Source organism: Sapajus apella, unplaced genomic scaffold (genome assembly GCF_009761245.1).
Source record: "Sapajus apella isolate SASKATOON/1434 unplaced genomic scaffold, GSC_monkey_1.0 scaffold170, whole genome shotgun sequence".
In the NCBI taxonomy this organism is placed as follows: domain Eukaryota; kingdom Metazoa; phylum Chordata; class Mammalia; order Primates; family Cebidae; genus Sapajus; species Sapajus apella.
In genome coordinates this window covers 486,866-501,929 of record NW_022437110.1, presented here as the reverse complement: position 1 = coordinate 501,929, position 15,064 = coordinate 486,866, and the positions used below count along the sequence as shown (strand labels likewise).

The following is a 15,064-nucleotide window of genomic DNA, read 5'->3' as shown; positions in this document are numbered from 1 at the left end:
GACATGTAAACACGTATATCCAACAAAGGACTCAAATCCACGACATGTAAACACGTATATCCAACAAAGGACTCAAATCCGAAATATATGTGTGTGTATATATATATATATATATATATATATATTTATATTTATATCCAATAAAAAACTCAAATCTGTAACATATAAACACGTATATCCAGCAAAGCACTGAAATCCATAACACATATAAACACATATGTCCAACCAAGGACTCAAATCCATAACATATAAACATATACATCCAACAAAGCACTCAAATCCACAACATACAAACATGTCTATCCAACAAAGGACTCAAATCCACAACATACAAACACGTGTATCCAACAAATGACTCAAATCTGTAACACATAAAGAACTTCTACAAATCTATAAGAAAAAGACAACTCAATTTTTAAAAACCAAACATGCACAAAAGACGCCAATAGGCACTTCACACAGAAAGGATGTCCAAATGACTAAGACGCATGAGCAAAGGTTGTGGTCATATGACTCACCAGGGAAAGCAGATTAAAGCCACAGTGAGAGTGCTACCCACCTACCAGAAAGACTAAAATCGGAAAAATCCATTTCACTGTGAACCTAAAATGCTCTAAAAATACATCTTTTTAAAAAAATTCATTTCTGTGTGATTCAGGACGGAAGTCAAGAGGAAAGGGCTGAAATCACAGAGGGTGCTCTCCACTGCTGGAGAATCATGCCGGAAGTAAGGAAGAAAGGGCCGAAATCACAGAGGGTGCTCTCTACTGCGGGGGAATCAGACCGGAAGTCAGGAGGAAAGGGCCGAAATCACAGAGGGTGCTCTCCACTGCGGGAGAATCATGCCGGAAGTCAGGAGGAAAGGGCCGAAATCACAGAGGGTGCTCTCCACTGCGGGAGAGTCAGACCGGAAGTCAGGAAGAAAGGGCCGAAATCACAGAGGGTGCTCTCTACTGCGGGGGAATCAGACCGGAAGTCAGGAAGAAAGGGCCAAAATCACAGAGGGTGCTCTCCACTGCGGGAGAATCAGGCCGGAAGTCGGAAATAAAGGAGCTGACAAGGGGCAAGGAAAAAAGCACAACAGAAGCGTAAGATTCCACTCTGATGTGAGGAATCATCACAAGCCCAACTACCCCTGCCAGCCTCGGTGTGTTGGTACTGGGTACCTGTTGGCAGCAGCAGCCAGGAGCAGAGACAGGTGCTCCAGAGCCTGCCTCCTGGCGATGGCCCAGAAGAAAAGCCCATGGCGAGGTGCTGTCCACACAGAAATGTTCTACCTGTCCAGACTGCCTCCCAGCATGCAGACCAAGGCTGCGGGACATAGCTGCACCGATCACAAGGATCCTTCGTGTGCTCCTAACATTCCTGAGAGTGTCCTTGATGAAACAGTGAAGGCGAAGAGGTCCTAGCAAAAAGTATCCCTGCCCGGACTGACCCACAGCCAACACCAGACTCAATGGTGAAGACTAGATGCTTCCCCAGGATCAAGGACAAGAGGGTATCTGTTCACACCACTGTGATTCAATGTGGTAAAAACAAACAAAAACCAGGCACTAAATTGGAAAGGAAAGATAACACGATCTTGTACAGAAAATACTAAGGAATCCGCTAAAAAACTATTAGGACTAAAAAATTAGTTCAGCTAGGATGCAAGATACAAGATCAATACATATCAACTGAGAATAAATTCAACAAAAGTATAAAACTTATACTATGAAAACTACTAAAATTGTTGAAACAAATTAAAGACCTAAATCAATGGAAAGACATCCCATGTTCAGGTATCAGAAGACTTAACACCATTTAAACACTAGCATTCTCCAAAATGATCAACAGATTAATGCAATCCCCGTCAAAATCCCAGCTGACTTCTTGGCAGAAACTCACAAGCTGATCCTAAAATTCATATTGCCATTCAAGGGACTTCAAACAGGCAACATAACACTTGAAAAGGAGCAGTTAGAGGACTCACACTTCCTGATTTCAAAACTTACTGCAAAGCTTCAGTGTCCTGAACAGTGTGGAATGGGTGCAAGGATCATGCAGTCACAAAGCCAAACTGAGGATCCAGAAATAAACCTTCAGGTTTACAGCCAATTGATTTTCAACAAGGGCACCAAGAGGACGACAACTCGGAAAATACAGTGTTTTCAATACCTGGTCCTGAGAAAACTGGGTGTCCATGTGCAAGAGTGAAGCTAGGCCCTCACCTTACATCACATGCAAACATTAACTCAATATGGAGCAAAATTTACAGGTAAGGGCTGAAGCCACAGAACTCCAAAACATCCTAAGCACGAATCTTCATGATTTGAACTGCATTAGGCAATATTTGTTAATTATACCAAAAGCACAGGCATCAAGAGACTAAATAGGTAAACTGGACACTATCAGAATTTAAAACATTTGTGCACCAAAGGATACCATTGAAAAACAAAAAAGACAAAAGAAAATGAAAAGAACACATGAAATAGCTGAAATTTTCCTATAAATCATCCATCTGATAAAAGACTTGTACCTAAAATACTTAAAGAACTTTTTCAACTCAATGAGACAACCCAGCAGACATTTCTCCAGTTTGTCAACTGGCACTTTTACAAAAATGTGATGAGAATGTCACTACAACATCCAACTGCTTTAAATGTGTTGTTTCTGCCTCCATCTCATTGAGACCAGCAACCAGTAGCTGTGGACCCTGCAGGATCACTGAGCTCACCCCAAGCAGCCCTGGCAGAGGCTGCAGGACACCCAGGAGGGGACTCAGGGCACAATTCCTCCTGGAAGGCAGCCTGGGCCGGGCGTGCAGGGTGACCAAGTGGCAGACCATGAGGCCCATGGCTGAGTCAGCGCCCCCACCCCAGCACCACCACCCCCATCTCTGGGACCTGCCGCACGCTCAGCGGCATCCGCGGTGGGAAATACCGTTCTGCAGGGTCTGCGCTCTTGACTCCTTCCCCAGATTCACGTGGAAGCCGCCACCCAGAGTCGGGGTTTTGCCAGCACCTGGAAACACAAAAAAGACAGATCAGCCAAACCTGGAGAAGTTCTGCATTTACAGCCCTTTCACAACATCCACAAACACAAAATGAGAGCAAAGCGGGGGTCAGCACTCACGGGGGAAGCAGCAGGTGGGCCCCTGGCTCCCCCATCACTCAGCCCCAGTGGGGGAAGCGTCACTTGCTCTGCCAGCCAGCAGGATTGAGGGTGGGCCAGCTGCAGTTTCTGCATTTTCTAACCATGTCCCTAACACACTGCCAGTACAGATGCTGCCACATGGCTGCCGGGCGAGAGCACAGATCTGCCTCCAAACCTCCGCAAGCGGTGCGCACAGCACGGGCTGGCCCTCCTGTGCCCCAGGCCAGCCCACCCAGATGCCACTCCTACACAGTGACCAATGTAAATGCACCCACCTCCCTGCTGCACTGCAAGCTCTGGGGGACACGGGTGCCGTCCTGTGTGCCCAAAGGCACTGCAACCAGCCAGTCTGTAGAAGGCCCCACGCCTCAGCCCACCCACGTGCAGGGTGGCTACAGCTGAAATGGTTGGGCATTCTGCTCTGGACCTCTGCCAACTGACAGCAGGCCCACGACATCCACCACACGCTGCCCTGCAGGGTTCCGGGGTTAAGACCTGGGCCTGGTACCTCTGGAAACATCAGGTGGACATTTGGATTGTTCACCAGGCTCTCAAGCTCAAGCACTGCAGCCTGATCTTCCAACGAGCACGGCAAGGTGAAGCCTGAGGCGAGACCCCAGGCCTACCCAAAGGTGGGGGAGCTGGATAGGGATCCCCCCTCCCCCCCCACCTCCCCAGCAGCATCGGCCCTCAGTGGACGGCACAGGAGCCAGCGCATTTGTGTCAAAGCAGATACAAGGACTGGATGCTGCTGAATCAGGGGACACACGGACAACCTCCGCCTCATGGGGGAAGGCAAGTGTGCGCGGCCTGTCAGATGACAAAGGAAGGACGGGATGCAGACACAGAAAGCCAATTGCTGGAGCCTGGGAACAGCCCCTCCGGGAAAAGCACACGGCAGGGACCTCAGGGTCACCCAGGGGCAGCCACCAGCACAGACAAGCAAATCCCAAACAAATACTAACAAGACTCTTTAAAGACCCCAGTAAAATGATTCTAAAGTTCAGCTGGAAACAAAAAGAAACAAGAGCAGCCAAGAAAGTTTTGAAGAGAGCAAGGGGCAGCTCTGGGTCTAGCCAGGAACTGAGAGCTGAACAGGGTCAGGCAGTGCTCCGCTTCCCCCAGCGGCAGCAGAGGCAAAGCCCAGGCCTCCTTCAGGCTGAGGCCCAGAGCCGGCCTCCTGGTGGGTAACGTGGCCACAGGGCCAGCCGGCAGCAGGGGCAGTGGCACTGAGCAAGGGCCTCTCCAGCAGAGGTGGTGCTGGGAAGGGGCAGTGCCTGAAGACTGCCCAGGCTGTCACACTAGGATCTGTGTACTAGTTTTCTGTGGCTGCCGTAAAAACTGCCTCAAACCTAGTGGCCTTCAAGAAGCTACAGCAGTGGCCAGGCGTGTTGACTCACGCCTGTGGTCCCAACGCTTTGGGGGGCCAGAGCAGGAAGACTGCTTAACCCAGGAGTTCAATACCAGCCTGGGCAACACAGGGAGACCCCATCTCTACAAAAAAACACAAAATTAGCTGGGTGTGCTGGTGCCTGCTTGTGGTCCTACTACTTAGGAGGCTGAGGTGGGAGGATCGCTAGAACCCAGGTCACAGCTGCAGTGAGCTGTGATCGTGCCACTGCAGGCCAGCCTGGGTGACAGAATGAGACCCTATCCTAAAAAAAAAAAAAAGAAGCTAGAACATGCCAGGCATAGTGGCTCACCCACGTAATCACAGCAGTTTGAGAGGCTGAGGCAGGAAGACTGCTTAAGCCCAGGAGTTCAAGACCAGCCCAGGCAACCCAGCAAGACCCCATCTCTACAAAAAGAAAAACTTAACGGGGTGTGGCGGGGCATGCCTGCGATCCCAGCTACTTGGGAGGCTGAAGCAGGCAGAGAGTCCGGAAGGTGGAGGCTGCAGCGATCTGTGACGGCACCACTGCACTCCAGCCTGAGCAGCACAGTGAGAACCTGTCTTGAAAAATAAAAAAATAAAGAGTAGCTGGAGCTGGTCACAGGGGTGTCTGCCTGTGGGGGCTAGAGAGGACATGGGGCGATCTCTGCTCACCGCAACCTCTGCCTCCCTAGTTTAAGCAATTCTCCTGCCTCCAGAGTAGCTGAGATTAAAGGCATGCGCCCCCATGCCCAGCTAATTTTTTGTATTTTTAGCAGAAACGGGGTTTTTCCATGTTGGTCAGGCTAGTCTCGAACTCCCGACCTCAGGTGATCCACCCACCTCAGCCTCCCAGTGTGCTAAGATTACAGGCGTGAGCCACACCACCGGGCTACATCACAGTTATTCTAATTAGCATATATAATGATTTTAATAAATAACTCATATAATATTGCATTAGAAAAAGGACGCTGATCAAAGTATAAAAAGCCCCTGAAGCCCCACATTCCAAGAACAGGGACGTCATGTGGCCTCCACTCTAGCCACGTTTCCCTGCCATGGTACAGTGGGCACCAGGCATGCTAACAGAGCAGGGCAGCAGCGAGACGCCACGCTAAACTACAGCGACAACTTCGATTCTGGTTGTGCTTCGTGCAATGTCCTCATTCCTTGACCCACGCCCATGAGCATGCACAACGCGCTGCAAAGCTGCGTGCATCAGCAGCCCCACGCTCCACCTGCCACCTCTGCCCTCCCTCCTCCTCCTCCATCACTCTCTCTCCTGCGCCCTCCAGACTCCCGTCCCCACGTCATACCCCAGGACCTCTATTTCCTGTCCCTGTGTTGTCCTCCCTGTCCCCCCACACTACGGTCACTGTCCCTGGGGCCACACTGCTGCATCTGCTCTGGGAGCACCTCCTGGCTTCTGCTTTCCCCACACCCTGGTTCATGCACACTTGCAGGCACACGCACGGGACACATATGAACGATGCAAACCCTCAGCACACTAACCACGGGGAGGCTGAAAGACGAAAGCCTCACTGCCACCTCTGGCTGAAACTGCCACGATGCTTCTACCTCTAAAACAACTGATATTTTCCCCAGCACATTTCTATAACAAAAAATACAGTTCCCATTAGCTGGAACTAACGTGTGGAAGGGGCGGGTCTAGTGGGCCTGGCCGAGACTGCCCCCCTGTGGATATGGGGAGGACCTGCAGGTTCCACCAGCGCCAGAGGAGGTCAAGAGCCCGCAATATCCCATACCCTGGACCAGACAGAAAGGCGAGTCGTGCCCTGAAAGGCGAAGCAGAGAACCATCATCCACTTCACTCCAGGATTCTTCCAACATGAGAAAGCAATAACCTTCAATGCTCACGAACTCATTTAACATAACTGTGCCCGGGCTCGGTGGCTCACACCTGTAATTCCAACACTCTGGGAAGCTGAGGTGGGCGGATCACCTGAGCTCAGAAGTTCAAGACCAGCCTGGCCAACATAATGAACCCCATCTCTACCAAAAAAATACGAAAAAATTAGCCAGGCGTGGTGGTGTACTCCTGTAGTCTCAGCTACTCAGGAGGCTGAGGCAGGAGAATTGCTTAAACCCAGGAGGCAAAGGTTGCAGTGAGCTGAGACTCCGTCTCAAAAACAAATGAACAAAACACTTAACTGGGGACTTTCTGCTGCTGCTATGAAACCCTTTTTTTTTTTTTTTTTGAGATGGAATCTCACTCTGTTGCCCAGGCTAGAGTGCAGTGGTGCAGTCTCAGCTCACTGCAACATCCACCTCCCGGGTTCAAACAATTCTCCTGCCTCAGCCACCCGAGAAACTGGGATTACAGGCGACTGCCACCATGCTGGGCTAATTTTTATATTTTTAGTACAGACGGGGTTTCACCACATTGGCCAGGCTGGCTCGAACTCCTGACCTCGTGATACACCTGCGCTGGCCTCCCAAACTGCTGGGATTACAGGCGTGAGCCATCACACCCAGACAAATTTTTTTTTAAGAGACAGGGTCTGGCTGGGAGCAGTGGCTTATGCCTGCAATCCCAGTACTTTGGGAGGGAAAGGTGGGTCGATCACCTGAGGTTAGTAGTTCAAGACCAGCCTGGCCAACATGAAGAAACCTTATCTCTACTAAAAATGCAAAAATTAGCCAGGCATAGTGACGCATGGCCAGGCATGGTATCACAAAACTCTGTCTCCAAAAGAACAAACAAAAATAAGAAAACATTAGTTAGGCATGGTGGTATGCACCTGTGGTCCCATCTATTTGGGAGGCTGAGGTGGGAGGATTCTTTGCTCAGGAGGTTGAGACTGCAGTGAGCCATGATGGTGCCACTGCACTTTAGCCTGGGTGACAGAGCAAGACCTCTTTTTTTTTTTTTTTTGAGACAGAGTTTCTCTCTTGTTGCCCAGGCTGGAGTGCAATGGTGTGATCTTGGCTCCCTACAACCTCCACCTCCCAGGCTCAAGCGATGCTCCTGCCTCAGCCTTCCCAGTAGCTGGTATTACAGGCGCTCACTACCATGTCCAGCTAATTTTTGTATCTTGGGGGTTGTTTTGTTTTAGTTTTGTGGCGACAGTCTCACTGTGTTGCCCATGCTGGTCTCAAACTCTTGACCTCAAGTGATTCTCCCACCTTGGTTTCCCAAAATTCTGGGATTACAAGCATGAGCTACCACACCTGGCTGGAAATTTCCTTTAAGGGGAGATACCTGTAGGAGGCCTGGCTGGGCAGTAATAGATGGAGAGGAATGCAGGAGTCCCACAGCTGAGTGCCCTAAAGAGGCTGGACCAGACTGCAGTGTATCCCTGAGTGCTGAGGATGGGCCCCAGGAACACTGGATGCAGCAGCTTCAGAAATCTGGGCAGCATTGACAAGCAGGCCGAGCATGGCAGCTCACACCCACTTCTCCAGTGCAGACCCTCCCCCAGGCCTAGACCTCTCCCCCAGGCCCAGACAACTCCCCCAGGCCCAGACCCCTCCCCCGGGCCCCAGCCCCTTCCCCAGGCCCAGACCCCTCCCCCAGGCCCAGACCCTCCCCCCAGGCCCAGACCCTTCCCCAGGCCCAAACCCTTCTCAGGCCACTGCTGAGGAGCTGCTTTTGTAGAGATTACAATTTGGTTATGAAAAACAGGACGTGTATCACACTGCAGGCTAACCAGCGGCTTCCTTTCTCACCCAGATGCCAACAGGACAGAATGCACCCTGTCTCCTGCCTGGAGAGCTGTTTCCTGAGGGCAGGTGCCTTCAACCACAACTTAGGGTTCTGAGGGCCACAGGGCAGAGGCAGAAGCCCAGAGGCTTCCACCCTCAGGACAAGAGCCCCGCCAGGAGGCCAGGCCCATGCTCAGACCCCCAGGCAGCAGGCCCCGCCACGCTGCAGGCAGAGACTGGCTGGTCACAGCCTTCTGAGGCAGAGGGAGCTCCCCAGCAGTGGAGGGCGGCTCCGCCTCCCAAGCCCCTCTCCAGGGCCAGCGCCGGGTGACATGGCGCCATCAGTCACAAAGCAGGTCTGGCTGCGTCATGGCCCCAAATGGAAAACAGCAGCACTCACGGACACCCCGGCTTCAAAGGCCTAAGTGTGACGCCACTGAAAGCTGTGAATATGGGAAACACTCCCCACCCCCACAAGTTCTGGTGACACTGAGGTGTGCTGCTCCCTGCACAGGAGAACAAGGGATCCCCTGCAAGCAGAAGCCCAGGTTGCCTGGTATGGGGGTTCCCAGGTGCTCAAGCTCCCACCTGGGGGGCAGGGGCATGGGTGTCATCACCATCAGCTGCTGGCAGAGGGAAGCCTCAGGGTACATGCGGCGCAGGACACTGACATGGGCCCACCTTGCCTCGGTGGAGCGTACGGCCTCTTCAGGGCACTGCCAAGACCCCAGGCCAACGACCCCCAACTCTGCCATCTGCCTGGTCCCTCCAGCCACACTGAGCCTCAGTCCTCACACACCGCCCCCTTCTCTCTGCACAGTCTATGCTCAGGCAGGCCCCCAGACAACGGAACACTGGTGTGGTTTCCCCAGCCAGGCCTGGCTCCTGAGGTCAGGGCCCTCGTGGGACTCTCCAGAGGCCTCTGGCCACCTGCCCTGATGCCTTAGTTAAATATTCCAGAGTAAACTTCGAGGCTTAGTTCTCAATTAATAGGCCAGACTCCTAGGAAAGACCGTGGCCTTGGGACCTAGAAAATGACAGCTCAAAGAGAAAGCTCAGCTTTCAGGGTGAAGCTGGAGCAAGGGGTGGCCGGGGCCTACTTGTGTGCCAGGGAAACTCAGAAGTCCCCAAGGCTTCCAGCCCTGTGTGATCACCACTGTAACAAGGAGGGAGGATGCTGGGTGGGTGCCTGGAGAGCCAGCCTGGGAGACAGAGGGGCTGCCCAGAGCAGCTGATGCCCTCTCTCCTCCCCCTCTCAGCTCAGACACCGCCTGCGCCAGTCCCCAGGGGCTAAGAACCTGCTGCCTCAAAGCGCTTCCCCCAGGGCCACTACAGATGGTTGCTGGGTCTGCGCCTCCCTCGAGAGAGTGTGCCTGGGCTCAGAGGTGTCTTGGGGCTGCCTGACAGCACTGGCTCTGAGCTTGTTCTGACAGCACGCGGGTGACAGACTTCCAGCTCTGCACTGCTCCACACCACCATCCTCCCCAGCAGGGCACAGGGAGGACAGGGCACCATCTCCAGGCCCGGATGCACTTAGCACTGTGTCTGCCAGGGAGCCCCGCGTCTGCTGCCATGATAACTTGCTTTCATTCCTGTTGTTATCATCCCAACAGGCATCAAAGTCTTGGCAACTGTGACACAGCTGCAAACTCCGTGCCCAGCAGTCCTAGGAAGATACCCCAGGGGTCTGAGCACGGAAGACAATGGGGAGGGAAGAGTGGGAGAGAAAACTCAATGAAACCCAAAGCCAGTTCTTAGAAAAGATCAAAAAGCTGACCAACTTCTAGCAAAAGGACAAAGGGAAAAAAGACACAAAACACCAACGTCTGAAAAAAAAAGGGGGCCACTATAGACCCCCCAGACACCAAAAGGACAAGGTAATGCTTCAAACAACTCTCTGGGTAAACTCACCAACTAGGTCAAGTGGGCCAATCCCTCACAACACCCCAGTGAAACAGATGATCTAAAATATAACCGGAACCTCAGCAATGGAAAAAGCCGAAACTACAGAGAATCATCTTCTGAGAAAGAAACCTCTGGGCCCAGATGGCTACACTGGCGAATTCTACCAAACATTTTAAAAAGAAAGAACACCAATTCTACACAATCTCTTCCAGAAAATAGAAGAGGAAGCATTTCTCAACCCATTCCATAAGGAGGAGGACCTTGATACCCAAGACAAAGCCACTACAGGAACCACAGCCCAATATCCCATGCAAGCATCAACAGGAATCCTCAAGAGCAGAGGCCAAGCAAAGCAGCTCACACCTCTAATCCCAGCACTTTGGGAGGCCGAGGTGGGAGGATGCCTTGAGGCCAGAAGTTTGAGACCAGCCTGAGCAGCAAAGCAAGATCACATCTCTACAAAAAAAAAAAAAAAAAAATTGGCGTTGGCTCATGCCTGTCATTTGAGAGACCAAGGCGAGAGAATCACTTGCACCCAGGAGTTCAAGACCAGCCTGGGCAACATGGCAAAACCCCATCTGTATAAGAAAAATACAAAAATTAGCTGGGTATGGTGGTGCACACCTGTAATCCCAGCAACTCAGGAGGCTGAGCTGGGAGGATCACTAGAGCCCAGGAGGTTAAGACTGCAGTAAGCTGTGACCACTGCATTCCAGCCAGGGTGACAGAATGAGACCCTGGACCCTGTCTCCCCCATCAAAAAAATGTTTTTAATTAGCTGTGCATGGTGGCACATGCCTGTAGTCCTAGCTACTCTGGAGGCTGAGGTGGAAGGACCTCTTGAACCCAGTAGTTCCAGGCTGCAGTGAGCTGGGATCACACCACTCCACTCCAGTCTAGGCAACAGTGAGACACTGTCTAAAAAAGAAACCAAAAAAACACTCAAGGAGTGTATTAAAAACTCAGAACTGGCCGGGCGCAGTGGCTCACGCCTGTAATCCCAACACTTCGGGAGGCTGAGGCGGGCAGATCACCTGAGGTCAAGAGTTTGAGACCAGCCTGACCAACATGGAGAAACCCCGTCTCTACTAAAAATACAAAATTAGCCAGGCATGGTGGCACATGCCTGTAATCCTAGCTACTCGGGAGGCTAAGGCAGGAGAATCACCTGAACCTGGGAGCTGGAGGTTGCAGTGAGCTGAGATCGAGCCATTGCACTCCAGCCTGGGCAATATGAGCGAAACTCTGTCTCTTAAAAAAAAAAAGAAAGAATGAAAGAAAAACTCAGAACTAACAAGTAAGTGGCAGGCCACAGTGGCTCACACCTGTAATCCCTGCACTTTGGAGGCAGACGTTGCAGTGAGCCGAGATTGCACCACTGCACTCCAGCCTGGGGGAAAGAGCAAGACTCCACCTCAAAAAAAAAAAAAAAATCTCCAGAAGCTGTATGCTGAAAACTATCCAACACTGATAGACTATATCAAAGAAAACCTAAATGAATGCAGACACACACTGTGTTCATGGACTACGAGACTCAACAGAGAAAAAAAGTCAGATCTCCCTAAATTTATCAGGAGGTTTAATGCGATTCAAATGAAAACCCTAGGAGGACTTTTGTACAGGTTGAATATCCCAAATCCAAAAATCTGAGATTATAAATGATCCAAAGCCCGAAACTTTGAGAGCATTAACACGATGCTCAAAGGAAATGCTCACTGGAACGTCTCAGATTTCAGATTTTTGGATTGGGGATGCTCAACCAGGAAGTGTAATGCAGGTATTCCAAAATCAGAAAAATCCAATTCCAAAACACTACTGGTCCCAAGCATTTCAGATAAGAGTATGTGACCTGTAGATACACACAACTTACTCTAAAATTAAAAAGGAAAGGGAAATTAATAACTATAACAACTTTGAAAAGGAGGAACAAACGTTGGGGAACTCACAATATCCGATCTCAGGGCAATATAGCATGTATAGTAGACAACAGCATGATGCTGAAAAAGGAAACGGCATCTGCTCGACAGGGCAGGACACAAGGCCTGGAGGCGAACCTGAACGAATGGGGCCCAGTGAGCACCACTGAAGGAGCGAAGGCCTTCAGTAGACAAAGGGCAGTCTTTCAAAAACCGTGTTGAAACAACGGGACCTCCACATAAACAATGGGCCTGAGCATACAAAACACACCTTATATAAAACTTAAATCAAGATGGGCCACAGATGTAGGCCGGGCGTGGTGGGTCACACCTATAATCCCAACACTTTCGGAGGCCAAGGCGGGCAGATCACTTGAGGTCAGGAGTTCGAGACCAGCCTGACGAACATGGTGAAACCGCGTCTCTACTAAAAATACAAAAATTAGCCAAGCAAGGTGGTATATGCCTGTAATCCCAGCTACTTGGGAGGCTGAGGCACAAGACTCACTTGAATCTGGGAGGCAGAGGTTGCAGTGAGCCGAGTAACTAGAATGTACAAATAACTCCCAAAACTCAACAATAAGAAAACAACCTAAATAAAAAATAAGAGCCAGGGTGCCGTGGCCCACGCCTGTAATCCCAACAGTTTGGGAGGCCAAGGCAGGAGTATCACTTGAGCCCAGGAGTTTGAGACCAGCCTGGGCAACATAGAGATCTTGTCATTACTAAAAATAAAAATAAATTATCAGAGCATGGTGGCATGCACCTGTAGTCCCAGCTACTCAGGAGGTTGAGATGGGAGAATTGCCTGAGCCTAGGAGTGAGCCATGACTGGACCACTGCACACCAGCCTGGGCCACAGAGTGAGATGAGACCCTGTCTCGTGATTAAAAAAATAATAAGACGCCTGTAATCCCAGCACTTTTGGAGGCGGAGGTGGGCGGATCATGAGGTCAAGAGATCGAGACCATCCTGGCCAACAAGGTGAAACCCCGTCTCCACTAAAATACAAAAAGTAGCTGGGCGTGATGGAGAGTGCCTGTAGTCCCAGCTATTCTGGAGGCTGAGGCAGGAGAATTGTTTGAACCTGGGAGATGGAGGTTGCAGTGAACAAAGATAGCGCCACTGCACCCCAGGCTGGCGCCTGGCGACAGAGTGAAACTCTATCTCAAAATAGTAATGATAATAATAAGACTTGAACACACATTTCAACAAAGAGGATTCGGGCATGGCAAATAAGCACAGTAAATGAGGTTGAACATCACTAGCCAGTAGGGAAATACACAATACTACCATGATAAGATGCCACACACCTGTTAGAACAAGTAAAATAAAAACATCAATAACACCAAGTGCTGGTGAAGATGTGGGGCAACTGTGAGAATGCATAATGGCACAGCCACATCACAAAACAGTTTATGACAGTTTCCTACAGAGTTAAACATATAGCTAAGTTCCCCAGAGACATGAAAACGTATGTTCACACAGAGAGCTGCACGGGAATCATTTTAGCGGCTGTATTTACAACCACCTGAAACAGGCCACAGTCCAGTTTCTTTCACAGGCTGGGGTCCATCCCCCGCCCGCAATACTGCTCATCCCTGAAACGTCCTCTCCCAGGCCTACAGCAGCCTGAGTGGCCCTAGGGCATCCGCCCAGGGCAAGGCCAAGGCCAGCAGCAATGGGACTCCAAGTACCCCACACTGCTGAAAACAAAGCTGCAGGCACAGAAGAGCGACAGTGAAGGGCAGCTTGAGGAGCCTTCCGAGCTGGCCAGGCGCTCCTCGCCCTTCCCTGCGCCTGCTGGTCTGGTCCACGCGCGCCCCAGGGGTCCCGCAGAACCGCGCGCCCGCCCGAGCCGGCGGTACCCCGCCACGCAGTCAGCGCCTCCAGCCCCCCGGAGCCGCACCAGGAAGTCCGCGCAGCGCCCGCCCGCGGGACTCACCGTCCAGGGACACGAACTGGCCCACGGCCGAGGAGCCGCCGCCACTGCTCTCCACAAACTGCACCTCAGACACGATGATGTTGTCCTCCAGCACCGAGCCGCAGGCGGTGCACACCGCGTCCCCGCGCGCCGCGTCCAGCTCGATGTCCGTGCCGCCGCAGCCGCGGCATACGCGGCCCGTCATGCCGGCGACCGCGGGGGCCGGGCCCGAAGCCTCCCACGCCGCCGGAGCCGCCCGCGCCGCCTGCCCAGGCCCAGCCGCCCACCCAGGCCTCGCCGGTCTCGCGAGGCCCTGCGCCCGCTGATTCGCAGACGCAGATTCGCGCGCGCGCCGGGGCCGCGCCGCCCGTAACGGCCGCGCCCGCGGGAGCGGGACAAACACCTGGACGGCGGCGGGGACGCGAGGACTCGAGCCGCGACCCCCCCGGCCCGGCGCGGCCACGGTTTTCACACTGGGAACTAGCAGGCCTCCCGGGCGGCGCGCCGGCGTCGGAGGGGCGGGCCGCGGGGGCGGGGCTTTGGCGGAACCAGACCTGGGGGCGGGCCCTCGCGGTGAGCGCAGCCGGGGACTGGCGCTGTGGGCGGGGCCTCGGCGGCGAGGGACGCCGGGGACTGGAACTGGAGGCGGGGCCTCGCGGCGAGTGCCACCGGGAGCGGAACCAAGGACGGGAACAGGACCTAAGGCGGTGGGCGGGGCCTCGACGATGAACGCAGTCTGGGATTAAAGCTGGACGCGGGGCAGGGGCGGGGCCTCGGATAGTGAGCGTGGTCTCACACCGAGAGCAAGGCCTGAGGCGAGGACTCAGGACCGGGGGCGGGGCTGAGGGCAGGGGCGGGGCCTCCGGTGGAAAGAGCTCGGCCTGCAACGGGAACTGGAGCTGGGGGCGGGAAAGGGGCGGAGCCTGGGCCTGGACCAGAACTGTGGGCGGAACCAAAGACGAGGGGGCTGAGCGTGGTGGACGGGGCCTTGGGTGTGAGCGCGACTTGGGACCCAACCCCGGGCTCTGGGCGTTGTGGGCGGGGCCGGGGCAGCTGAGCTGGGGGCCTGGCTGCGCAGGTGGAGACTCCAGCCCGGGACCACCGTGCTCCACCCTCCGTATTTGCGGCGAGGGCCCGGCGGTTCGC

The 15,064-nt window shown here is 53.0% G+C and overlaps 1 protein-coding gene across 2 annotated transcripts in view; it reads right to left on the bottom strand.

The window, feature by feature from the left end:
* BRF1 (BRF1 RNA polymerase III transcription initiation factor subunit) overlaps positions 1-14,507 on the bottom strand; it is a 65,682-nt gene extending 51,175 nt beyond the window's left edge. The window contains exons 1-2 of one of the 2 annotated variants that reach the window (XM_032267618.1): positions 13,940-14,507; positions 2,923-3,003 (exon numbers count right to left, since the gene is read on the bottom strand). In XM_032267618.1, coding sequence (XP_032123509.1) covers positions 2,923-3,003; positions 13,940-14,123 — 265 coding nt within the window. In that variant the 5' untranslated portion in view covers positions 14,124-14,507. The remainder of the gene's footprint in view (positions 1-2,922; positions 3,004-13,939) is intronic. The other variant, XM_032267620.1, reaches the window with a different exon arrangement.
* Positions 14,508-15,064: the final 557 nt, after the last annotated feature.